Source organism: Rhinoraja longicauda, chromosome 14 (assembly GCF_053455715.1).
Source record: "Rhinoraja longicauda isolate Sanriku21f chromosome 14, sRhiLon1.1, whole genome shotgun sequence".
NCBI lineage: Eukaryota > Metazoa > Chordata > Chondrichthyes > Rajiformes > Arhynchobatidae > Rhinoraja > Rhinoraja longicauda.
In genome coordinates this window covers 19,693,946-19,719,763 of record NC_135966.1, presented here as the reverse complement: position 1 = coordinate 19,719,763, position 25,818 = coordinate 19,693,946, and the positions used below count along the sequence as shown (strand labels likewise).

General features: G+C 41.1%; 1 protein-coding gene across 1 annotated transcript in view; it reads left to right on the top strand.

The window, feature by feature from the left end:
- cdhr2 (cadherin related family member 2) overlaps window positions 1-25,818 on the top strand; it is a 96,473-nt gene that overhangs the window by 52,206 nt on the left and 18,449 nt on the right. The window contains exons 17-23 of the mRNA XM_078411344.1: window positions 315-554; window positions 13,091-13,160; window positions 15,265-15,885; window positions 19,268-19,339; window positions 21,001-21,050; window positions 24,184-24,341; window positions 25,570-25,672. Coding sequence (XP_078267470.1) covers window positions 315-554; window positions 13,091-13,160; window positions 15,265-15,885; window positions 19,268-19,339; window positions 21,001-21,050; window positions 24,184-24,341; window positions 25,570-25,672 — 1,314 coding nt within the window. The remainder of the gene's footprint in view (window positions 1-314; window positions 555-13,090; window positions 13,161-15,264; window positions 15,886-19,267; window positions 19,340-21,000; window positions 21,051-24,183; window positions 24,342-25,569; window positions 25,673-25,818) is intronic.

Genomic DNA, 25,818 nt, shown 5'->3' with positions numbered 1-25,818 from the left:
TTTGAAATATACACAATTACATTTATCTTGTGTGAATATAATCAAGGTACAGTTGTGACTTTGTTCCAGTAAATGTAAAAAGAGTCAGAAAACTTCACATTGCAAGGCTCGCGTGCTGGTTAGGCTTTGGTGCATGTGTTCCATTCATTCTGTTTTATTACTGTCCGGTGAGAGGGAGAGAGGGAACATTAAAAGTCTGATAAAAACATTGCTGAATGAGATTGCCATACACTATGATTAAAGAATGAATCATTAAAATGACGACAATTTGAATAGTAATCATCACGCCTGATTTCTTTTTGACTTTCTTTTAGGCTTTTGACAATGATGAGGAAGGTACCAATAACAGCAAAGTGCATTATGCTATCATTGGTGGTGACTACCAACAAAATTTCACTATTGATCCTTACACTGGCATTCTTCATTCAATTGGAGTTATTGATCGAGAAGACATAAACCCCTCATTTAATGGAAAAATCACTCTAATTGTGGAAGCTCGTGATTTAGGTGTTCCATCCCTTTCAACAAATGTTAGCGTTGTTATCAATATAGAGGTAAGGTTTTAAACTTGGGTCTTTCCACAATGTAGTAATATTAGAAATAAGACCAGAGGCAATTCAATATCTGAATTATTCAATACTACTCTTCTGTTTCAATTTTATATAATACTCATTCCTTCAATGTTTTTATTGCAACCTTTAAAATGTCCAGTGGGTTCTTGAAAAAGATTTTTATTTAGATAATGATCATATGAGGTATTCAAGTTGATATAAAGCTTTTGGGAATGTTTTTGACAGCAAAGGCGAAAGGGTTGCTTAGAAGATGTTATCTCCAACAGTGTGGCAAATATATACCCCTTAATCAATATTAACCATCAAAGTCGAGACAGTTATCATTAGATTGTAGACTGTGGGAGCTTGTTCTCAATTTTTCTGTGATTTGGAAACTACATTTGAAAGGCACTTTTCCATCTCCAGAGTATCTTAAGTCATCCTGAGATGTGAAAGGTCATTCTTTAAACATAGGTTTTTCTTTATTCGTTTTAACATTTTCCCACGCTCTTGCACTCCCAGTTTTAAAGAAGTATACTTGGCTTGCAGAAACATTTAATTCAATGTGCCCAGAATGAAAAAGGAATGGTAGTTGACACTAAGTGGACTGTGATTGATTATATTTGTTCAGGGATAAATTGGTGCAATTATTTAAAGTGAATATGAGCACAAATTCAAATGTTGGTAGACTGAGAGAGAATATTACGTTAATTTTAAATGTTAATTAGACAATAGACAATAGACAATAGGTGCAGGAGTAGGCCATTCAGCCTTTCGAGCCAGCACCACCATTCAATGTGATCATGGCTGATCATTCTCAATCAGTACCCCGTTCCTGCCTTCTCCCCATACCCCCTGACTCCGCTATCCTTAAGAGCTCTATCTAGCTCTCTCTTGAATGCATTCAGAGAACTGGCCTCCACTGCCTTCTGAGGCAGAGAATTCCACAGATTTACAACTCTCTGACTGAAAGGGTTTTTCCCCATCTCCGTTCTAAATGGCCTACTCCTTATTCTTAAACTGTGGCCCCTGGTTCTGGACTCCCCCAACATTGGGAACATGTTTCCTGTCTCTAACGTGTCCAACCCCTTAATAATCTTATATGTTTCGATAAGATCCCCTCTCATCCTTCTAAATTCCAATGTATACAAGCCTAGTCGCTCCAGTCTTTCAACATATGGCAGTCCTGCCATTCAATAATTAAATGATATTAAATATTAAATGATTAAATTTTAATAACTGATGATGGCTCTTTTTGTTTTAATGGGGGTGGGTTTGGGGCATGCAACCTACCCTTCTGCAGGAGGCATTTTGGCTGTTTAAGTAATATAAAACCTCAGAATTAAGCATAATTTTAAGGGTTTAATAAGTAAAGAGAGGACTGTTGGACCTAGGTGATCATTGCTAGATCTAGTTTACCAACTTCTCACAGGTTTTATAATGTTCATAAGTTCATAAGTTCCAGGAGCAGAATTAGACCATTTGGACGATCATCTACTCTGTTAGATCTCTGTTATCTGTTATCATCATCTACAGTAATCAATCTTACAATAAATTAATAGTCAGTAATAGTATGTAATCACACCATAAAAGTGCAAAACTGAACATCTGTCACTCTATCATGGCTGATCTATCTTTCCATCTCAACCCTATTCTGCTGCCATCGCCCCATAACCTCTGATACCCCTACTAATCAAGAATCTGTCAAACTCCGTCTTAAAAGTATCCATTGACCTGACCTCCCCAGCCAATGAGTCCACAAGTTCACCACCCTCTGACTAAAGAAATTCCTCCTCATCTCCTTTCTAAAGGTGCAACCTTTTATTCTGAGGCTATGGCTTCTGGTCCTAGATTCTCCCACTAGTGGAAACATCCTCTCCACATTCCCTCTATCCAAACCTTTCACTATTCGATAAGTTTCAATGAGGTTCCCCCTCATCCTAAAATCAGACATGATGGTGAATTTTCTGAATTCTCCCCCTCATGGACCTTCCTCCTTTGGCCTCCACTTGGCTCTCTCATCTCTTCCATGCTCAGACTGTACACATAAGAATACATGCAAGGAAAGAGGAGCAGTTGAAGGCCCCCTGGCCTGTGAGATATACTTTGCCACGGTAGGCTGTGGAGGCATAGTCACTGGATATATTTAAGACAGAGATAGATAGATTCTTGATTAGTGCGGGTGTCAGAGGTTATGGGGAGAAGGTAGGAGAATGGGGTTAGGAGGAAGAGGTAGATCAGCTATGATAGAATGGCATAGACTTGATGGGCCGAATGGCCTAATTCTACTCCTATCTCTTATGATCTCTTATGATCTTATAATACTTTGTCATTCAACATGATCAAGGCTGATCTGTTCCAGGTCTCAAATCCTCTTCAACGTTCTTTCCACATACTGTTCCAGATTGATTCCTGGGATGGCAGGACTTTCATATGAAGAAAGACTGGATAGACTCGGCTTGTACTCGCTGGAATTTAGAAGATTGAGGGGGGATCTTATAGAAACTTACAAAATTCTTAAGGGGTTGGACAGGCTAGATGCAGGAAGATTGTTCCCGATGTTGGGGAAGTCCAGAACAAGGGGTCACAGTTTAAGGATAAGGGGGAAGTCTTTTAGGACTGAGAAGAGAACGTTTTTTTTCACACAGAGTGGTGAATCTGTGGAATTCTCTGCCACAGAAGGTAGTTGAGGCCAGTTTATTGGCTATATTTAAGAGGGAGTTAGATGTGGCCCTTGTGGCTAAAGGGATCAGGGGGTATGGAGAGAAGGCAGGTATGGGATACTGAGTTGGATGATCAGCCATGATCATATTGAATGGCGGTGCAGGCTCGAAGGGCCAAATGGCCTACTCCTGCACCTATTTTCTATGTTTCTATGTTTCTATGTTGCTCTCAATTCCCCAATCTTTTGAAAATTTAGCTACCTCCTTAAATATCTTCAGTGATCTAGCCTCCACAACTTGGGTGGGGAATTCCAAAAATATTCACCATCCTCTGGGCGAAGAATTTTTTACATACCTCAGTTTTAAAAGACTACCTTTTTACTTTGTAATTATGTTCCCTCGTTCAAGACTATTACACCAATGAAACATCTCAATATCTAGTTTGTCCTTCTCTCTTCAGATCATATATGTTTCAATATGAGCACATTTCAATCCTCTAAACCTTAAAGAATACAGGTTTAACTTTTTTGGTTGTTCATAAGCTCAGGAACAGGAACAGCTTATTTTCTGTTATAAGGCTTCTAAATGGTCCTTCCATAAGCCAGAGTACTGTCCAATTCGAATTAACAGTAATTCAAATTGGACAGTACTTAGAAGTAACATTGGCAAGTTTGCAGATGACACAAAGCTGGGTGGCAGTGTGAACTGTGAAGAGGATGTTAGGAGGTTGCAGGGTGACCTTGACTGGTTGAGTGAATAGGCAGATGCATGGCAGATGCAGTATAATGTAGATAAATGTGACGTTATCCATTTTGGTGGCAAAAACAAGGAGGCAGATTATTATCACAATGGTGTCAGATTAGGTAAAGGACAAGTGCAACGAGACCTTGGTGTCCTTATAAACCAGTTACTGAAAGTAAGCGTGCAGGTACAGCAGGCATTGAAGATAACCAATGAAATGTTGGCCTTCATAAAGAGAGGATTTGAGTATAGGAGTAAAGAGGTCCATCTGTTGTTGTATAGGGCCCCGATGAGACCGCATCTGGAGTACTGTGTGCAGTTTTGGTCTCCTAATTTGAGGAAGGACGTCTTTGCTATTGAGGCAGTGCAGCGTAGGTTCACGAGGTTAATCCCCGGGATGGTGGGACTGTCATATGAAGAAAGATTGGAAAGATTGGTCTTGTATTCACTGGAGTTTAGAAGGATGAGAGGGGATTTTATAGAGACGTATAAAATTATAAAAGGACTGGACAAGCGAGATGCAGGAAAAATGTTCCCAATGTTGGGGGAGTCCAGAACCAGGGGGCCACAGTCTTAGAATAAAGGGGAGGCCATTTAAAACTGAGGTGAGAAGAAACTTTTTCACCCAGACAGTTGTGAATTTGTGGAATTCTCTGCCACAGAAGGCAGTGGAGGCCAATTCACTGGATGAATTTAAGAGAGTTAGATAGAGCTCTAGGGGATAATGGAATCAAGGGATACGGGGAGAAGGCAGGCACAGGTTACAGATTGTGGATGATCAGCCACGATCACAATGAATGGCGGTGCTGGCTCAAAGGGCCGAATGACCTCCTCCTGCACCTATTTTTTATGTTTCTATGTTTCTATGTGTTAATAGCCTGCCTTTTGATTCCTTCTTCCAAAGTTCATGACCTCACGCTTTCCTATGTTGAATTCCATTTGCCAAGATTTTACATACTCATTCAACTTATCTGAAACCTATTCAGCTTCCACATGAGTTCATTGCATCATGCCTCCCCCCCTTTGTTTTTGTGTCATCAAACTTAGATAGCACATATTTCTGCTTCCTTCTTCATATAGATCATAAATAATTGAGGGCTAGGTCCATTGAAGGATGTGTAGGAAAGAACTGCAGAAGCTGGGTTAAATCGAAGGTAGACACAAAATGCTGGAGTAACTCAGCGTGACAGGCAGCATCTCTGGAGAGAAGGAATGGGTGACGTTTCGGGTCGAGACCCTTGACCTTTGAAAGATGCTGACAAATTTGTCAACATTTATCTTTCATAAAATTATCTTGATATGGTTTGATTACAATAAGCTTCTTCCTTTATTGACTGTGACATCTTTTCAACAACAGATGTTAAGTGATTCCTACTTTTTGTCTCCCTCCCTTCCTGTCATTTCCCAATCATCCGGTCCCTCCCTGGAACTCATAAGGATATAAAGTCATAAGGAATAAGAGTAAAATTAGGACTTTTGGCCCATCAAGTCTACTCTGCCATTCAATCATGACTGATATATCTTTCCCTCCTAGGTATCACAAAATGCTGGAGTAACTCAGCAGGCCAGGCAGCATCTCTGGAGAGATTTCTGGCCTAACCCATCTTCAGACTGATGTGGGTCTGATGTGACATCAGTCTGAAGAAGGGTTTTGACCCGGAACATCACACATTCCTGGAGATATCACAGCCACTTGTAACATTAAAGGCAATCATTCTGCCTAAACTTCCTGTAACTTCAATTTGAAAGAGTGGTGTAATTTAATCCCATACCTCTGCCTTAAAAATACCCATTGACTTGGCCTCCACAGCCAATTTCCACTATCAACAATCTAAATTAGCAATCTTCATTTGCTAGCATTTATTTTGAGAGGACTAGAATATAAAAACAGGGATGTAATGCTGAGGCTTTATAAGGCACTGGTCAGGCCGCATTTGGAGTATTGTGCTCGTTTTTGGGCCCCATGTCAGAGGAAGGATGTGCTGGCGTTGGAGAAGGTCCAGAGGATGTTTACGAGAATGATCCCAGGAATGATTGGGTTAACATATGATGAGCGTTTGATGGCACTGGGCCTGTACTCGCTGGAGAAATGAGGAAGGACCTCATTGAAACTTACCGAATAGTGAAAGGCCTGGATAGAGTGAATGTGGAGAGGATGTTTCCACTAATGGGAGAGTCTCGGGCCAGACGCCATAGCTTCAAAATAAAAGGACATACCTTTGGAAAGGAGAAGAGGAGGAGGAATTAGTCAGAGGGTAGTGAATCTGTGGAATTCTTTGCCACAATTGGCTGTGGAGGCCAAGTCAATGGGTATTTTTAAGGCAGCGATTGACAGATTCTTGATTAGTATGGGTGTCTGGGGTTATGGGGAGATGGCAGGAGAGAATTGGGTTGGGAGGGAATGGTAGATCAGCCATGATTGAATGACGGAATAGATTGATGGGCCAAATGGCATAATTCTGCTCCAAGAACTTATAAACCTATGAACTTATTATGAACTTAAAAAACAAATGTAATTTGAACATTCTAACAGAAGTTTCTTCCACCACCTTTTCAGGTAATCTGTTTCACATCTTAATAACCATCTGTGTAAAGCAATTTCCTTCTAGCTCCATTGTTTGTTACTTTGAATCACAAGCTGCCAACCCATTTGTCACACGAAGCTATTTTTTTTCGTAATTGTTCTACAAAAGCATTCAAAATTTTTAAATTGGCTGAAGACACTTTCTTTGAAGGAGAATAACTACACTGTCTTCAATCCCTACATGTGATTGAAGTCGCTAATTCTTGGTATCGTGGTAAATCTCTGCATTGTCTCCAATCATTGTTAAAATGTGATCGCAGTATTGCCCACCAAAACACAGCTGAGCTCTTACTCATTGGAAAGGTGTGGAAAGTCATCTTTGTTTTTGTTATCGGTACTCTTATCTATACAACCAAGAAATCCTGATGCGCTCTTATTCACTTTACAAAATTGTGCTGGGGCCATCAAACAATTATGTATATGAAACCGAACAGCCAAGCGAGGTTAGACACAAAATGCTGGAGTAACTCAGCAGGACAGGCAGCATCTCTGGAGAGAAGGAATGGGTGACGTTACAGGTCGAGAATAGCCGAGGTTAGACACAAAATGCTGGAGTAACTCAGCAGGACAGGCAGCATCTCTGGAGAGAAGGAATGGGTGACGTTACAGGTCGAGACCCTTCTTCAGACTGAGTTGGGGAGAGGGAGATACAGAGAAAAGGAAATGGAAGGTGAGAGAACGAGACATCAAAAGGGGTGGAGATCAAGGAAAAAGTAGAATAGATCATAATTAGCAAGGAGAAGGTAGCCTGATGGCGTTTCCTAGCTAACAATGATCTTCTAGCTAACAATGATCTATTCTACATTTTCCTTGATCACCACCACTTTGATGTCTCATTCTACCACCTTACACTTCCTAATCTCTGTATCTCCCCCTCCCCTGACTCTCAGTCTGAAGAAGGGTCTCGACCCGAAACGTCACCCATTCCTTCACACACTAGGGGCAATTTACAATTTTACCAAGCCAATTAGCCTACAAATCTGTCCATCTTTGGAGTGTGGGAGGAACCGAATCACCCAGAGAAAATCCACGCAGGTCACAGGGAGAATGTTGAAATTCGTACAGTCAGCACCCAAAGTCAGGATCAAATCCAGGTCTCTGGCACTGTTAAGCAGCAACTCTATCGCTGCACCACCCTAACACCTCCTGCACCACTGTGACGCCCCCATGAGCAAAGTTATGAGGCATATCGAGGGATTGCTGATTCAGAATTGGCCCTTGGGCAACTAAAATTTATATCATTAATGGGAAGGTACTAGAGTTGGGTTGAGCTGAAGGTTTATTTTCAAGACATCTTGGGCTTAATCATTGCTGGACAAGGACAGTCTTTGTAAAGTGTCATAGATTCACCTTCCTTGCTTAAACAGCTATGTTGGAACTGGTATAACTTACAGAATCAGTCATTCTGTGAAAAAGATTGTAATGTGCAGTTGGGGTCTCAGTGCGGAATGGGGCCTCACAGTTCACTAATCACGTCAAGTAGGCGTGAATTTCTTTTCACCTGAGTCACGGACACTTTCCCTGCTTCTCTTCAGCCTATCAGGCTTTGTTCAATGTCCCAATTAGTTTTCAATACCCTTGACTAGAATGACAAAACTGCACCAGAAGATACAGCTCAATTATCCGGTGAACAATAACCAAGTGTGGGAGATGATTCTAATACGTGGGTGGACTTTAACATTCTTACCAACATCCCACCAGGATGAATCATCGCCAATCTTTTCGATTTCACTCTGCAATTCTTGGTTTCTTTGAGCCCAAGTATAATAATGTTTATGAGACAGAATGAACTTCTCAAACATCTCCTTAAATCCTTCTTGTATAGAGCAGCATGTCATGACCAAACCAGGCTCGGTGCTCATATTAACCCTATCACGGTCCTACTTATTTGTTATACAATCATTTTTATACAAACAATATACACGGTGGCGCAGAGGTAGGGTTACTGCTGGAGACCAGGGTTGGTTTTCTCCTGGAGCTCTGGTTTCCTTCCACACTTCACAGACGTACAAGTTTGTAGGCTAGTTGGCTTGGTAAAGTTATAAATTGACCCTTGTGTATGTAGGATAGTGTTAGTGTGCGGGGATCGCTGGTCGGTGCAGACTCGGTGGGCCGAAGGGCCTGTATCTCTGAACTAAAAAACTAAACATGCTTCATAGAAACATAGAAACATAGAAAATAGGTGCAGGAGTAGGCCATTCAGCCCTTCGAGCCTGCACCGCCATTCAATATGATCATGGCTGATCATTCAGCTCAGTAGCCTGTACCTGCCTTCTCTCCATACCCCCTGATCCCTTTAGCAAAAAGAGCCACATCTAACTCCCTCTTAAATATAGCCAATGAACTGGCCTCAACTACCTTCTGTGGCAGAGAATTCCACAGACTCACCACTCTCTGTGTGAAGAAATGTTTTCTCATCTCGGTCCTAAAAGACTTCCCCCTTATCCTTAAGCTGTGACCCCTGGTTCTGGACTCCCTCAACATCGGGAACAATCTTCCCGCATCTAGCCTCTCCAACCCCTTAAGAATTTTATATGTTTCAAAAAGATCCCCTCTCAGTCTTCTAAATTCCAGCGAGTACAAGCCCAGTCTATCTAGTCTTTCCTCATATGTAAGTCCCGCCATCCCAGGGATCAATCTGGTGAACCTTCTCTGTACTCCCTCTAAGGCAAGAACGTCTTTCCTCAGGTTAGGAGACCAAAACTGCACACAATACTCCAGGTGCGGTCTCACCAAGGCCCTGTACAACTGCAGCAGAACCTCCCTGCTCCTAAACTCAAATCCTCTTGCTATGAATGCCAACATACCATTCGCTTTCTTCACTGCCTGCTGCACCTGCATGCTTGCTTTCAATGACTGGTGCACCATGACACCCAGGTCACGTTGCATCTCCCCTTCTCCCAATCGGTCACCATTCAGGTAATACTCTGCTTTCCTGTTCTTGCCGCCAAAGTGGATAACCTCACATTTATCCACATTATATTGCATCTGCCATGCATTTGCCCACTCGCCTAATCTATCCAAGTCACTCTGCAGCCTCCTAGCATCCTCCTCGCAGCTAACACTGCCACCCAGCTTCGTGTCATCCGCAAACTTAGAGATGTTGCATTCAATTCCCTCGTCCAAATCATTAATATACACTGTAAATAACTGGGGTCCCAGCACTGAGCCTTGCGGTACCCCACTAGTCACTGCCTGCCATTCCGAAAAGGACCCGTTTATTCCTACTCTTTGCTTCCTGTCCGCCAACCAATTTTCTATCCACCTCAACACTGAACCCTCAATACCGTGTGCTTTAAGTTTGTACACCAATCTCCTATGTGGGACCTTGTCGAAGGCCTTCTGAAAGTCCAGATATAACACATCGACTGGTTCTCCCTTATCCACTCTACTAGTTACATCCTCGAAAAATTCGATAAGATTCGTCAGACATGATTTGCCTTTGGTAAATCCATGCTGACTTTGTCCGATGATTTCTCCACTTTCCAAATGTAATGCTATCACATCTTTAATAACTGACTCTAGCATTTTTCCCACTACCGATGTTAGGCTAACTGGTCTATAATTCCCCGTTTTCTCTCTCCCTCCCTTTTTAAAAAGTGGGATTACATTAGCTACCCTCCAGTCCTCAGGAACTACTCCGTTGTACAATAGCAGGGGATGTAAAACAAAAAGTTTCTTTCTACGTAGGGTAGGTTAGATTGTCAGTACTGATATTCATGTTGCAAGTACTGGTAGACTTGGTGCATGGTAGTGATGTGACATAATCACTCTCATGTAAACCACTCTCATGGGATTGCACCCACAGGTTATTCACTTAGTGTAATTCAGTGGGATAAAATTGAGTTATTTGAACCAGTGGCCGATGGATAACAGAGGGGAAGATGCTGTTCCTGAGCCCGGTTGTACCAGCCTGAGTCTGGCTGTATTGTACCAGAGTCTGCTCCCCAAAATCCTAAACAGAACTGCCCTGGCACTCCAAGAGAGAGCTAGATAGAGCTCTTAAGGATAGCGGAGTCAGGGGGTATGGGGAGAAGGCAGGAACGGGGTACTGATTGAGAATGATCAGCCATGATCACATTGAATGGTGGTGCTGGCTCAAAGGGCTGAATGGCCTACTCCTGCACCTATTGTCTATGACTCTAGTTGTACATGCTTTCAAGCTTTTGTATTTTCTGCCTGACAGGTGTGGGAATAAGAAGGAATGACTAGATTTAATTTAATTTAGTTTAGAGGTACAGCGTGGAAACAGGCCCTTTGGCCCATCGAGTCCACGTCGACCAACGATTCTCTCACATTAACACTATCCTACACACACTGGGGACAATTTTACATTTATACCAAGCCAATTAACCAACAAACCTGTATGTCTTTAGAGTGGAAATGGTGCTTGATTATGTTGGCTGCTTACCCAAGATAGCGTGAAGTGTAGATGGAGTCAATGGTGGGGAGTTCGATGGTTCCTTAAAAGAAGAGCTTCTCTTTTACCTTTGCATTATCAGCTCCGTTTGACCGTTCTTCCTTTGCTTCAGGGGAGACGTTGACGATCTCATCCTATAATTTTATTTTTCAATTTGGGTAGGAGCTGAGTAGTGATAGGGCCAGGAGCGGCAGCAGCCAATTTTCCAAGAAATTCTTTGCTCTGCTTGTTTTCTTGCTAGTTTGTCTGCTTTCTTGTTCTGTTCCCACCTTGGCGCTGCGTTGGAAAGGGCCCAGGTCTTATAAAACTCTTCTGCCTGCTGGATCGTCATACCATCAATTCACTCTTACATTTTGTCAAGATGTTTAAACATAATTAATTCACTACCATAATCATGTCTTTTGGCTCCACAAAATATTTTATTTTCTACTTCTAATTACATCTACCATTCATATAATTGCCCATTTCATATATAGGCAACTCACGTTTTATGCGCGCCTTAATTTATGCATTTTAAAAATATAGCACTTATTCGTTTAACAATGTTCAGTCTGAAGAAGGGTCTCGACCCGAAACGTCACCCATTCCTTCTCTCCAAGATGCTGCCTGACCTGCTGAGTTACTCCAGCATTTTGTGATACCTTAATTTTTCCCCTGGTGTTTTCGGAATAATGAGCTTAAATTTACTACTGACAGCGTAGTCATGTATATGTTTAAGATATGCATTTTGAATAACGCCCTGTTTTTCAAGCATGTAATCCCCGCATAAATTGCCTTCTGTATTGAAGATTCTTGGTATCCCTTCTATGTTGCCTGTTAGTCATTCCTCACACACTCTCTTTGTCTATCTTATATCCCTTTTCAATTTTGTCCTTTCTTTTGATTTTCTCTCGTGTCCTTTCTTGGTTTTGTATTTTCCTTTATTTTCTATGTTATTCGTTGAATTTCAATGTTCGAAGCCCCACTTTTCCTTCGTGCCTGCACCTTTTCCAATTTGAAGGTTGCATCTGGCTATTCACCTTCTCCTGGCTGATCTGAATTACTTGTTTGCAACATACATGGTCCCTTCTTCAATCGCTGAAATGGACTCTCTGAAATTGGGTATCTTTTTCTTTATATCTTTCCGTCACGACTTTAAACTTAATTATACTTGCAAAGATGGTTTCTCAGTGAAGCATATGGTGCCGTTCCTGTCTAACTCCAACATTGGAGCAACAGCACCTCCTATTTCACTTGGGCAGCTTACAGCCCAGCAATATGAACTTTGATTTCTCTAACTTCAATTAACTCTTGCATCCCCTCTCTCTCCATCCCACTCCCACCCTAGTCATCGTACTAGTTGGACTATCATCTTGTTGAATTTCACTGTCTGTATAACTCATCATCTCATTATCACATTGCTCACAGCCAACAACGGACCATTGTGGGCTCCACCTTTCTTTGATTATCATTGCTTTTAGGCATATCTTTCATTCATTTGTCCTTTGTACCTTCTATATCTCTCGTTTCCCTTCCCCCTGACTCTCAGTCTGAAGAAGGGTATCAACCTGAAATGTCACCTGTTCCTTTTCTCCAGAGATGCTGCCTGACACGCTGAGTTACTCCAGCTTTTTGTGCCTAACTTCAATGTTGCTTCCTTCCTCAGTGACCCAGATTAAGAAAGTCCTCGGATACATTTTAAGACTTCTTCACACTTCTTGCCCCTTTTATGCTATTTCCACCACTTCTAGGTCATAGTTTATATATCTACATGAGACCTAGAGTGTACAGCTAATATTACTAGGTCCCTGTACTAGGGCAATAGAAGTCCTTCATGGTTACTGCTATATTTTACCTTCATTTTCCTAAAATTTGTTCCTCCAACTTCATCTCATAGATTGCCAAACAAAATTTATTCTAGAAATACCTAGGAAGTCATCTTTATTTTCAATAAGAAAAGAACAATTTTGGATTATACATTGTCAGCTGCATTTGAAAAAGTCTATGAAGGTTAGGAAAAGGGTCAAGGAGTTAAGTTATGGTTGGCTTTGTTGACTCAAAATAGTTTATCATTTTTTAATGAGATGAAGGAATGTTTCTTCAGTTATAAAAGCCTACATATGTTTAAATTACATTTTTTAATTAAATACAGGATATAAATGACCATTCACCTGTATTTGTTGAGTCTGTCTACAATGCCTCTGTAATGGAGAACACATTAGGTAAGCTTCAACTGAGAGAGCATCTACCTCTCATTACTCATTTCCTTTGTCTCTCTCATTGTTCCCTTTGAGTCTCTTTTCTCTTTCTCGTTCCATCTCTTTTGTTAGATAATCTATGTAATAGATCGAATAACATTTTGGTTTGAATGTATCCTACACTCATTACTACTTCCACCATTTGAATGGTAGCATATTGATCCAGAATTTCCTGGCAGTGGTGAATTACCCACATTGTCACTCGCCCACCCTCCAAGTCTGCACTGATGAGTAGGATGGAGCTGCAGATGCTGGTTTACACCAAAGATAGACACAAAATGCTGAAGTCACTCATTGAGGCAGACATCTTCACTGGAGAGAAGGAATGGGTGATGTTTTGTGTTGGAAACAGGCCCTTCGACCTACCCGATCTGGCACCGACCAGCAATCACGTACACCAATTCGATCCTACACACTAAGGACAATTTACAGAAGCCAATTAAGCTACAAAAGTGTACATCTCTGCACATCACACAGAGCATCGGGAGAAAACCCACGTGGTCACAGGGAGAAAGTACAAACTCCGTACAGACAGCACCCGTAGTCCGGGTCGAAACCAGGTTTCTGGTGCTGTAAGGCAGCAACTCTACCTCTGTGCCACCCTGTGCCATAGATTTCCATGCCTCTATTATCCTTTGTGCAGACTGGAAGCTTCCTCAGGGAGACCTCTAATTAAGATAGCAAGAGAGCCCTGATTATATCAGCTTTGCTGAGTTAGTGCAGAGGTCTATTAATTTTAATTAACACTTTATTCTTAAAAGCTGATTAATTGGATCCAGTGGGATGGTGTGACCACACCTGATGATTCGTTTTAGCTGCCCTGCAATCTAGTTTATAACAGGCAGCAAGGTTTAAATCACCCTTTTATATACCATCTATTCCATCAACATTGTCAGAATGTATTAAAAAATAATATTTTCGTTTTGTTTTGTAATTTTATCATTTGATATATGTCATTGGTCAACCCTTGATCGCCAATGCCAAGTAAAACTGACGAGAACACCACTTTTGCTCAATTCCAAACACAAACATTTTAACAAAGAACATTTTGCTGCTCTTGATGGACACAAAGGGCTGGAGTAACTCAGCGGGTCAGGCGGCATCGCTGGAGAAAAAGTATAGGTAACATTTCAGAAGCAGAGTCCTGACTTGAAACATCTATCCTTTTTCTCCAGAGATGCTGCCTGGCCCACTAAGTTACTCCAGCACTTTGTGTCTATCTTTGGTATAAACCAGCATCTGCATTTCTTTGTTTCTACATTATGCTGCCCTCACTTTGTTGAAGATTTAATAACTGCACAGTTTCCAAATGAACTATCTCATGTTTCCCTCCACATTTTGTACAACTGAACAAGTTCATAGAAACATAGAAAAAAGGTGCAGCAGGAGGCCATTTGGCCCTTTGAGCCAGCACCGCCATTCATTGTGATCATGGCTGATCATCCACAATCAGTAACTTGTGCCCAACCTCTCCCCATATCCCTTGATTCCACTAGCCCCCAGAGCGCTATCTAACTGTCTCTTAAATTCATCCAGTGATTTGGCTTCCACTGCCCTCTGTGGCAGAAAATGCCACAAATTCACAACTCTCTGGGTGAAAAAGTTCCTTCTCACAGTTTTAAATGGCCTCCCCTTCATTCTAAGACTGTGGCCCCTGGTTCTGAACTCTCCCAACAATGGGACCATTTTATCCTGCATCCAGCTTGTCCAGTCCTTTTATAATGTTATATGTCTCTATAAGATCCACTCTCATCCTTCTAAACTCGAGTGAATACAAGCCTAGTCTTTTCAATCTTTCCTCATATGACAGTCCCGCCATCCCAGGGGTCAATCTCGTGAACCTACGCTGCACTGCCTCAATTACAAGGATGTCTTTCCTCAAATTAGGAGACCAAAACTGTACATAATACTCCAGATGTGGTCTCACCAGGGCCCTATAGAACTGCATATGTTCATGACAATAATATCTGTGTCTTACTTATTTTGTTGTTTGATGAATGTTTAAATGTTATCATCTCATCTAAGAACATATGCTCACTTTCCTTGTTTATTGTTGCCATGTACACAGGAGCCTTTGTGGCACTGGTTAGAGCCAGAGACAATGATGCTACAGAAATCAACAACCGGGTGATATACCAAATTGAAAATGGCAACAGAGGAACTTTCTTAATAAGAACGAGCTTAATCAATAATACTGACCCTAAACAATACGCAGGAAATATTACCGTTGATCCAACATCTGCACTGGACTACGACAAAGGACCGAAATTTTACATTTTAGGGATCATTGCCTCGGATTTGGGAATACCACCCAAATCAGCCTATGCAACTGTCCATGTGACTGTATTGGATATGAATGATGAACCTCCTGTACTAGATCAAATTTCAATGAGGGACCTGGATGTCATGGAAAATGATACCGTGGTTGGAATAGTGAGAAACATTACTGCCAGTGATGTTGATACCAATCACTCACTGATTTATCGAATGGTTTCGGTGGGTTGCAAGAAACGCAATATCGATGATAAGCTACCCGATCCGCCATGCCAGTATTGGTTTGGGCTCTATAACAATGGCTCACTCTATGTGAACAAATCTTCAGTTATTGATTACGAGGAGTTTGATGAAGTGATCATTACAATTCGTGTTATTGACCTTTACACTGAAAAGAATAATCAATATACTGATGGTAAGCCTACCTTCTATGCTGTATTGTTATTTTGCTGTATTAACATGGTTACTACACCCTTCTTAGTTTTTAGGAGGTGTTCTTTATGTCAATTTGTGCTCAAAGAGAAGGAACAATTACACGGGGCAGCATGGTGGCGCAGCGGTAGAGTCGTTGCCTTACAGGTTTGATCCTGACCACAGGTACTGTCTGTACACAGTTTGTATGTTCTCCCCGTATCCACGTGCATTTTCTTCAGGTGATCCAGTTTCTTCTCACACTCCAAAGATGTACAGGTTTGTATGCATATTGGTTTTGGCAAAATTGTATAAGGTCGCTAGTGTGTAGGATAATGCTAGTGTATGGGGATCGCCGGTGGGCGTGGATGGTGGGCCGAAGAGCTTGTTTCCGCGCTGTATCTCTAAACTAAACGGAACTAAACTAAACTGTAGAGCTATGCACAATGATTAATTGCCTCCCACTTCATTGTTCCTGCTTCGATGCAACTGAACTCACAATGAAGTGCAATATTAACCCTCAAATCTCTTTCTTGTATTACTGATGAAGCTATAAATTCACCATCCAGTTGGATAATCTTATGATTTTACTATAGTGTTGGTTATTGTAAAAATAGCAGAATTAAGATCAAAGTATCAGGCAGCAGACTGGAACCACTAGGAGAACTGCTCCCTCAAAATCATATGACCTCGGTTCAATCCTGATCTCTGACGTTATGTGTGTTGATTTTGACTGTTCTTCTGTGATGGAATGGGTTTCCTCTGGGTACACTGGTTTCCTCCCACATCTCAAAAATGTTCAAGTGATTGGTCACTGGAAATTGCCTCAAATGTGCAGGTGAATCGCGCATCTGGGAGAAACAATGGAAATTTGGAGAGATAAAAAGAAATATTAATCCTGTGGCGGCTCCCAAGGGTCGGGCCATACCACTACCGACCCCTCGGCACGGGAATGGACCAGTCCAGGGGGGCGGTCCTTTGCTATGGATATAAGGACGATGTTTTGGGCGCGAAGTCATACCAGCAGACTTGACCGGTCTGATAACTGTAATAAAACCGAACAAACCGAAATACCTGGCTCCTCGCCTTTATTTCGGGCCTCTTTCGACGCGCCACAAATGTAGGATTGCTGCAAATGAATGTTTGGCAGATGCAGATTTGGCGGGCCAAAGGGCCTGGTTCTGTGTTGTAAGAGTCTATGATCTTCAATGGACATTTTCAGTGGAGATTGAGAATGATTGTGTTGACTTTATTCTGCATTAAAAGCCCAACCGACTGGGTTGTATGGTAGGAAGCTAACGTTATGTAAGTTCTGATCCATCACCAAGTATTGAGAGAATGGCTGGGCTTTAGCGATTCCAACAGCACAATTTATAGTTTGAAATGGGAGTCTAATTTAAAAACAGGATCATGAACTTAATAGCTTTCTTAAAGTTGACTAAAGGTTTGATGAGAAAGTAAACTTGTCATGGTGTCCAATCTTTAATCAATTATGTTATAGTATTTTTTTAAAGAGATTTGTATAGGAATGAATGGGTGTGCAATGGTAACAGAGGGAGTATAAAATGTGAAGGTTATTGATATGCAGATCAATATGGCATAGATCAATTGTGTGTGCTAGAGACCAAGGATTTAATAAAGGAACTGGTTCAATAGGCATATATATTTACAACGAAGGAAGGGGAATGGAAGAAAAATGTATGGATTGACAAATTACATAAGGGACTATATTGTGTAGATAACAGTGATGCAAGAATACCTTTTTGAATTTGTGCAAACCTGACCAGAATAATCTGCTTTGGGGCATGGACTCACACTCTTTTGTCATTGATTGTTTGGAGATTCTGAAGTCTATCAATAGTTGGTTCTTGCTGGCTGAAGGTTTGGTTTGAACAATTCTCACAGAACAAGTAAAACCAACAATTTTCAGTTCGCATTTTAAACATTTTATGGCGCAAGAGTGACATGGACTCATCAGATTAAGGCAGAAATTGAATTAACATGTAAAAACCTAAAATAAAATCTTTATGATATTAAAATGTATACTGTAAAACTCTGATAACTTAGCACCCCCAGAGCTGCACAGTGAGTTTTACTGTATTTAATAATATATTCCTTTATTCGTCCCACACTGGGAAAATTTACAATGTTACAGCAGCAAAGTGGATAGCAAGAGATCATTCATTATAAATAAAGATACATAAATTGTCATCAGTTTTCTATGTGTTCTTAGCTGTTATTGTTGACTCGTCTGCTGGGAGCAGTGCTGGTTGTGCAGTTTCACAGCAGCGGGAAGGAAGGACCTCCTATATCTCTCCTTCACGCACTTGGGGTGAAGGAGTCTGTCACTGAAGGAGCTACTCAGTGCAGTGACAGTGTCCTGCATGGGGTGGGAGTCGTTGTCCAGCAGCGATGTTAGCTTTGGCATCATTCTCCTCTCTCCCACCACCTGCACTGAGTGGAGGGGGCAACCCAGGACAGAGCTGGCCTTCCTGACCAGCTTGACGAGTCTTTTCCCTTCCACTGGTGAGATGCTGCTGCTCCAGCAGACCACTCCATAGAAAATGGCCGATGCAACCACCGTGTTGTAGAAGGTCCTTAGGAGTGCCCTCTGCACTCCAAAGGACCTGAGTCTCCTTAGCAGATAAACTCTGCTCTGGCCCTTATCTAAGAAAACTAAATTCCAATAGGAGCCCAGATTTATTAAGAGTTTGCATAGGATGCCTATGGATCAATGTACCCCATGGCAGAGTAGAGATTCACTGACAACTGCTGCTAGATTTCTACATTGAACTGTTAAGGCAATCCAAAACTCGTCATCGGTTTCACAATGCGATAAGCGGAAATCCTGCCAATCCTGCCATCATTACAATGGCAAAATCCGGGCAAATTAATTTTCACTAATTCAGAGTTACATAATTCATAATTTCACAAGAATTCAGATTTGTATTACCCAATCGCTGTCCGGGACATTGAGCAAGTACACAGAAGTGGTTTGGAATGGTATCTTATTTGATATTAAAGGCGGTCTGCAAGGATTATTGTCAGTGTTGCTGTTATCCTATTGCAGATATGTGTAATATCATCTTTATACAGTTTATTTGGTATTGATTTTCCAATTTTCCATAAACCATCTCCTGACTGAAGGGACAGGCAGCCAGCCAGTTCACTGGCCTCTATCAATCCTCCTAATTGAACTTTTACAATGGAGGGATTTAACTTGCATCCTGTTATGTGCACAGTATATAAAACATAAAAAACTTCCTGTGAGGATTAGTTGATTAGATAATTTGAAGCATAGGGTTCAAAATTGTAATCATTATTTTTTAACCTTGATAGGTACACTTACCATCAAAATTGTAATCATCATTTTTTAACCTTGATAGGTACACTTACCATCAAAATTGTGGATGCGAATGACAACCCACCTGTGTTTCTTGCTTTTGAAAGCAAGTCTGGTAGGTCTATAAACTGTGACATGGCATTGTACAATGCAGTTAATTGTAGAGCATTTATATAAAGCCCTGTTTTCAAATATAACATGGATGTTGATTCATTCATTTTACTGCTATCGTAATAATTATAAGATTTTGTGATCAAAACTGAGACAGGGGGATTTGTATAAAATAATGTTTCTTTTCCCCCATAATGATTTCCTTTAACTCTGCTGAATTCTACAGAACATGTTAATTACAACCATATGCCACTGGTACAAGCATAGCAATGACAGGAACATAATGCACAGCTTGTTCTTATTCTGGAGGATAACTTTGCTGGCAAAATATTACGATATATGATGATAGTTTTTTACCTTCTTTCTCTGCCATTTCTTTTCTTTGGCTTCAAATGTGAGGTAACGTTGTTGAATAATTATCACATTAGATGAAGGTGAAAAGGTTGCAGTAAGAAGTCATTGCCAATTAAAAAATATGCTTAATTTTCCTTTCCTTTGTCGTAAATCAAAAGGGAAATTGAGTTTATAACAGGCAGGCCATCTACTTATACTGCTTTTCCTTTCCCAAGTGTAAATTGCATCTTTTCTCTTTCATGCTGCAAGAGGACTGGCTATTATTATATTATCAGTTATATCTGTTGTTTAGTTGTGGGCAATTCTGCTGCAAAGTTCTCCTTCCATCCTTGATTGCCCTGAATGCACTAAAAGTCAAACACACACAGTATGGATGGGCAGATGACAAGTGCTCTCTGCTTGTTGATCACCCAGAAGTCATATCTGACCACATTGTCAGCACCATGCACTCAGTCTACAACAACCATCTTGAGCTGTGTAAGAAGGAACTGCAGATGCTGGTTTACACCGAAGATGGACACAAAATGCTGGAGTCACTCAGCGGGAATGGATGACCTTTCGGGTGGAGACCCTTCCACAGATCATCTTGAGCTTGCTGTTGCATGTCATTTTAACTCCTTTTCCCGTTCCTACACTGACCTATCTGTCCTTGGTCTTCTCCACAGCCACAGTGGGACCAAACTTGAAGAACAACACCCTATCTTCTGCTTGGGCAGCCTATAACTTATTAGTTTGAACATTGCAATTTTCCAATTTCAGTAACTGACTCCCACTGTGTTCCTTTCCCATTGCCAGTCCACCCAGAGTCTCTCTCCTCTTTTTAATCTTATCCACCCCTCTCCCCCACCCTGATTACCTCACCTCATGGCTCTCCCCCACTTGGTTCCATCCAACCATCACCCACACAGCCATCAACTTGGATTTATTTTCCCTCAGTTCATTTTTACCATCCCCACCTTGATCTGATTCCATCTGTCCATTATACCTCCCTTATCTGATTTCACTATCAACTACCGGCCTCTGTCTCACACCTCCCTCTTGCGTCTATATACTGGTTATCCATCTACACTCTTAGTCCCGATGGTCGATATTTCTCAGCCTGAAAATACCGACTATCCCTTTGCCTTCACAGATGCACGACTTGCTGATTTCCTCTAGCAATTTGGTTTTAACTTCATATCTGATCCCTATGACTTGGAATAAATTTGATATGAAACGATAAACAAACTGGGAGGCTTACAGGGAGAATTCTTTGCACTTGAAGTCCTATGATACCAATTTTTGAGATGCACCATTTTTTTTCAATTTCAGTTATCGTGGCCGAATTAGCAACAATTTCTGCTCAAGTGACAACAGTTCAGGTATGTCAAAACTACTGTGAGCATTTGTTAAATTTTGAGTTCTTCTTAGTATTTTTGCTGATCTGGAGGTGATACAGCACATGAAATGGAAAATCCAGACTGAAACTGATGCTGATTTAGAATTATTTTGTATCCTGACTCAAGCCATTTCCTTTCATAGAAGACTTGTTCTGCACACCACTTGACAGGCCCTTCCGAATGTTTACTCCAATCAAATCTACATTTGTTTACGCTTAATTTGTTAAAAAGGCAAAAAGACCACACTGAAAATCTTTAATATTGATAGCACAGCGAGAAATTTAATCTCAGTGATATAATGATCTTAACATGGAGTGTCTTTTGCAGGGTTCTGTTTTCACATTGGACATCGTACATACATGTTTATACAAGCAATTTAATCAATTTCAAACATCTATTTCCAATGGGAAAACTGAAATGAAAATCTGAAGCCATTACTATGTTATTCTTGTACCGCTCAGATGGTATGAACTCCAAATGTCAGAGTTCACAGTGGTGCAGAGGTAGGGTCGTTGCCTTACAGCGCCAGAGACCCGGGTTCGATTCTGACTACGGGTGCTGTCTGTACGGAGTTTGTACGTTCTCCCTGTGATGGCGTGGGTTTTCTCTGGGTGCTCCAGTTTCCTCCCACACTCCAAAGACGTACAGGTTTGTAGATTAATTGGCTTCGGTAAAGTTATAAATTGTCCTCCGTGTGTAGGATAGTGCTCGTGTATGGGGCGAACGCTGATCTGGGTTCACTCAGTGGCTGAAGGATCTGTTTCCGTACTGTATCTCTGAAGTCGAAAGTTCAGTGAGCTCAAGTTTAATTTTGCAATGATTTCAGAAATTGGCTCTTTACTGGAGTCCAATGCAATTTTTCTGATTTCACACCATCGTGGAAATTAATCAGGCACATCCATTAGCAGACGGTATTTTGTGGAATCAGTTACTTTCCACATTGGATGCACACTAAATTATGTTGTTCCCCTGAACAATACTTGTTTAGGTAATTAACTGGTGAAATTGGTTTACGTAACACTAATCCTTCCCGACACCACCAACCTTGTCACTCTTCAAGTCACAGCTCGACAACTTGGACATGGATCATCTCACCAAACTTGCCCGCATAAAAATCTAAATAACCTTTTAGCAACCAGTGCCCACGCGAGCGAAACCTGCACGAGATAGCCCAGCTGTTGGCGGTTGTGCAGTAGAAAACAGAAACAGAAACAGAAACTAAGGTTGACCTGCTGTTGCACACTCCCAATCCAATTCAATGTTAATAATTTTGTTTGCTGTGCAGCAGTGTGTTATAAAGTGATCCACCCCTGCACTGGCCACAACCTGGCACTGGAAGCTAATTTGAGTAAGTGTCCTCCAACTTAATTACCAGCTCTCCTTCTGCTTCCATCATCTACGACCTTCCAAGCCTCAGCCTCCCTCACCTCATGATCACCTTCTGATTCCCTGGCTCAGATATCTCAACCGTGGGTGGCACAGTGGCGCAGCAGTAGAGTTTCTGCCTTACAGGTGCTGTCTGTACAGAGTTTGTACGTTCTCCCCATGACCGCGTGGGTTTTCTCCGAGGTCTTCGGTTTACTCCCACACTCCAAAGACATACAGATTTGTAGGTCCATTGGCTTTGTGTATGTAAAATTGTCCCTAGTGTGTGTAGGAAAGCGTTAATGTGCGGGGACCGCTGGTTGGTGCGGACTCGGTGGGCTGAAGGGGTTGTTTCCGCGCTGTATCTCTAAACTAAACTAAACCCAAACCCTTTTAAGATCACTGAGTACAGGCCTCGGACTCATTGACATGCCTTCACCTGCTTCCCAATCACAGGCAATACCTTCTGGCCTAAAGATCCATTGGCTCACATGGAGGTACGTAAATAGTGTGCTATCAATATTAAAGAATTTTAGTGTGGTCTTTTTGCCTTTTTAATAAATTAAACGTAAACAGATGTAAATTGGATTGGAATAAACAGTCGGAAGGGCCTGTCTGATGGTGTGCAGATCAGGCATAGTTAAATCTTCTACGAAAGGAAATGCCCCATATCCACAAACAATTTAGTCATGGACTGCCGCTTACAATTTCACTGGCACTCTGGGCCAAAGGTGATGGAAGTTCCTCAATCAGTCTGACACGAGGAAAGGATTCTCCCTCTTGAGCAACACCTGGTACTGTAGCCGTGTCCAAGGTGATTGTTGTAGGAAAGAACTGCAGATGCTGGTTTTAACCGGAGATAGACATAAAATGCTGGAATAACTCAGCGGGACAGGCAGCATCTCTGGGTAGAAGGAATGGGTGACGTTTTGGGTCGAGACCCTTCTTCAGAATGAATCGAGGGAGAGGGAGATACAGAGGGAAGGAAATGTAAGGTGTGAAAACGAGACAAAGGGGATGAATGTCAAGGAAAATATAGAATAGATCATTGTTAGCTAGGAGAAGGTGACAACAAAGCAAACAGAGATAAAATGTAAACGAGGACAGTCAGATTAGTCACAGAACTGGGAAGGGGGAAAGGTTGGAAAGAGAGGGTATAAATACGTTAAGTATAGATATGCTATCTATATAAGTATAGATAAATCTTGTAATATTTAATCAAATAAGAATATGAATCAAATAAGAATACGTTAGTTGCACTGAAGGGCTTTCCTCAGATTTACAAATGTGTCTTCATGCACTTTGTTTCTGGTGTCTTCCTGGCCCAACTGGTCTCTGAATCTGTGATCATTATTTTAATCATGCATTGCATTCCAATTCCTAATTTAAGGGTCAAGAGAGCCAAGAGTGTTTAATTGTCATATGTACCAACAAACAGGCCAAAGAAATTCTTACTTGCAGCAGGTTTTGATTTTCCTCAAATTGATTTCATCGATACATATGACAAATAATAAATGACCCAGCACCAATCACTTTGGCACACCACTCTAAAATGTAAAAGGCAACCCTTTACTTCCACCCTCTATATTCTACATCGAGCCAATTTTGTGATGTTTATAGCTGATGCAAAATGTGAACATAACACTGGTACAGCATTGAAAGGCCTTAGTGATGTAGCCACTGGAGCTGGCTTTAAAATTAATTTGGGTTATAAATTAGCTGCTAGTTAATGTAAAGTTTCTCTTGACAGGCAGCTGACAATGATACTGGGAAAAATGGCGAAATTAATTTTGTTGTAACCCACGTACTATTTATTTACTCGGATGGCCGACCAAGCATTGTATTGCCAGATGTATTTGAAGCATCGAGAGCGACCTTTATCAGTGATGAATACAGAGCAATTATCAGGTAATGTAGAAACAAGGAACTGCTGAGGCTAATTTATATTAAAAAAGACACTAAAGAAATTGTGCTTTTAAAAATAATTTGGAATTTATTTAAAATATATCAGATTAAACAAAAATATCTGCAGTAACTCAGCGGGTCAGGCAGCATCCCTTGAGATCATGGATAGGTGACGTTTCAGGTTGGGATGCTTTTTCAGACACTCAGCCAAGTCTGAAGAAGGGTCCCGACCTGAAACGTCAGCTATCCATGTTCTCCAGAGATGCTGCATGAACCGTTAAATTACCCCAGCACTTAGTGTGATTATCAGGTAATGTTTGAATTTCTTTACTGAGTTACTTTACAACAACTATACCTAATGCTAAATATAGACACAAAATGTTGGAGTAAGTCAACAGGACAGGCAACATCCCTGGAGAGAAGGAATGGATGACATTTCGGGTCGAGACCCTTCTTCAGACGTGTCTGAATGCCTGAAAAAGCATCCCAACATGCTAAACTATGCTGAACTGCAGTAATGCAAATGTAATTGTTGAGAAATGTTCAGGAGAGCACAGGCCATCCTCCTGATATGAATCAGTCCACTCTAGATTTTCTGCTCTTGATCCTGACTGAACCACATAAAGGTGGTCGGACATCCCCTGCTCCTTGCATTCAGCCTACCTTCGATCACAATGCTTTACTGATGGGTTGTATTAACTGTAGCCAGAAGAGGTCAATTTTATATGGATTTGGATGAGTCCAGTGTGGTGACAAATATTACTTGTAAATTCAGGATCTTGAGGTGTTAAGTAAGGGTTATGGAAGTTAAACAAATATTTTCTTAATGACTTCTTTAGGTTTGATTTGTTTATCCCCGCAGGCTCAAAATTCCCAAGGGCCTTGAAATGTATTTCTTGAAATGTATTTATCTTTTGTCTCTGGCACCATTGCTGTCTCTATGGAAACGTATCGTATGAAAAGAGGCCATTCGGTCCATTGCCACTCTGTTGCCTCTTCCAGAGAGATATTCAATTAGTCCTACTCCCTTGCTCTGTCTCTGGAGCCTTGATTTTTGTTTTCCTTTGGAGTAAACCTAAATTTCTTTCTGAGAGCAAATTCAATAGAAAAATTGCTTTGTCCAGGATTGAGGCCTTTTAGACAGCGGTCAGGGACATGAGCCTTTTTTTTGTTGCTGTTCAATGCTTTTTCCTGAAGTAAACTTTCGGAATAATTTACTGTTGTTTTGCAGAATTAAATCCTCACTGGACAAAACATTAAAGGGTCAATATAATGTAACCATAAAAGCAAAGGATAAAGGAGATCCCAGCTTAGATGCAACAAGTTACTTAGATGTAAGTATTGTAAAGATGATTCATTTTGCTATTTGTTTCTTTATATCAATATATGCCCTCACTGATGAACTAATGTAGAGTGTTGCTCAGTTTGGTATAGACAGATAAAACAAGATGTAATATGTTGCAGCAACTTGAAGAGTCGC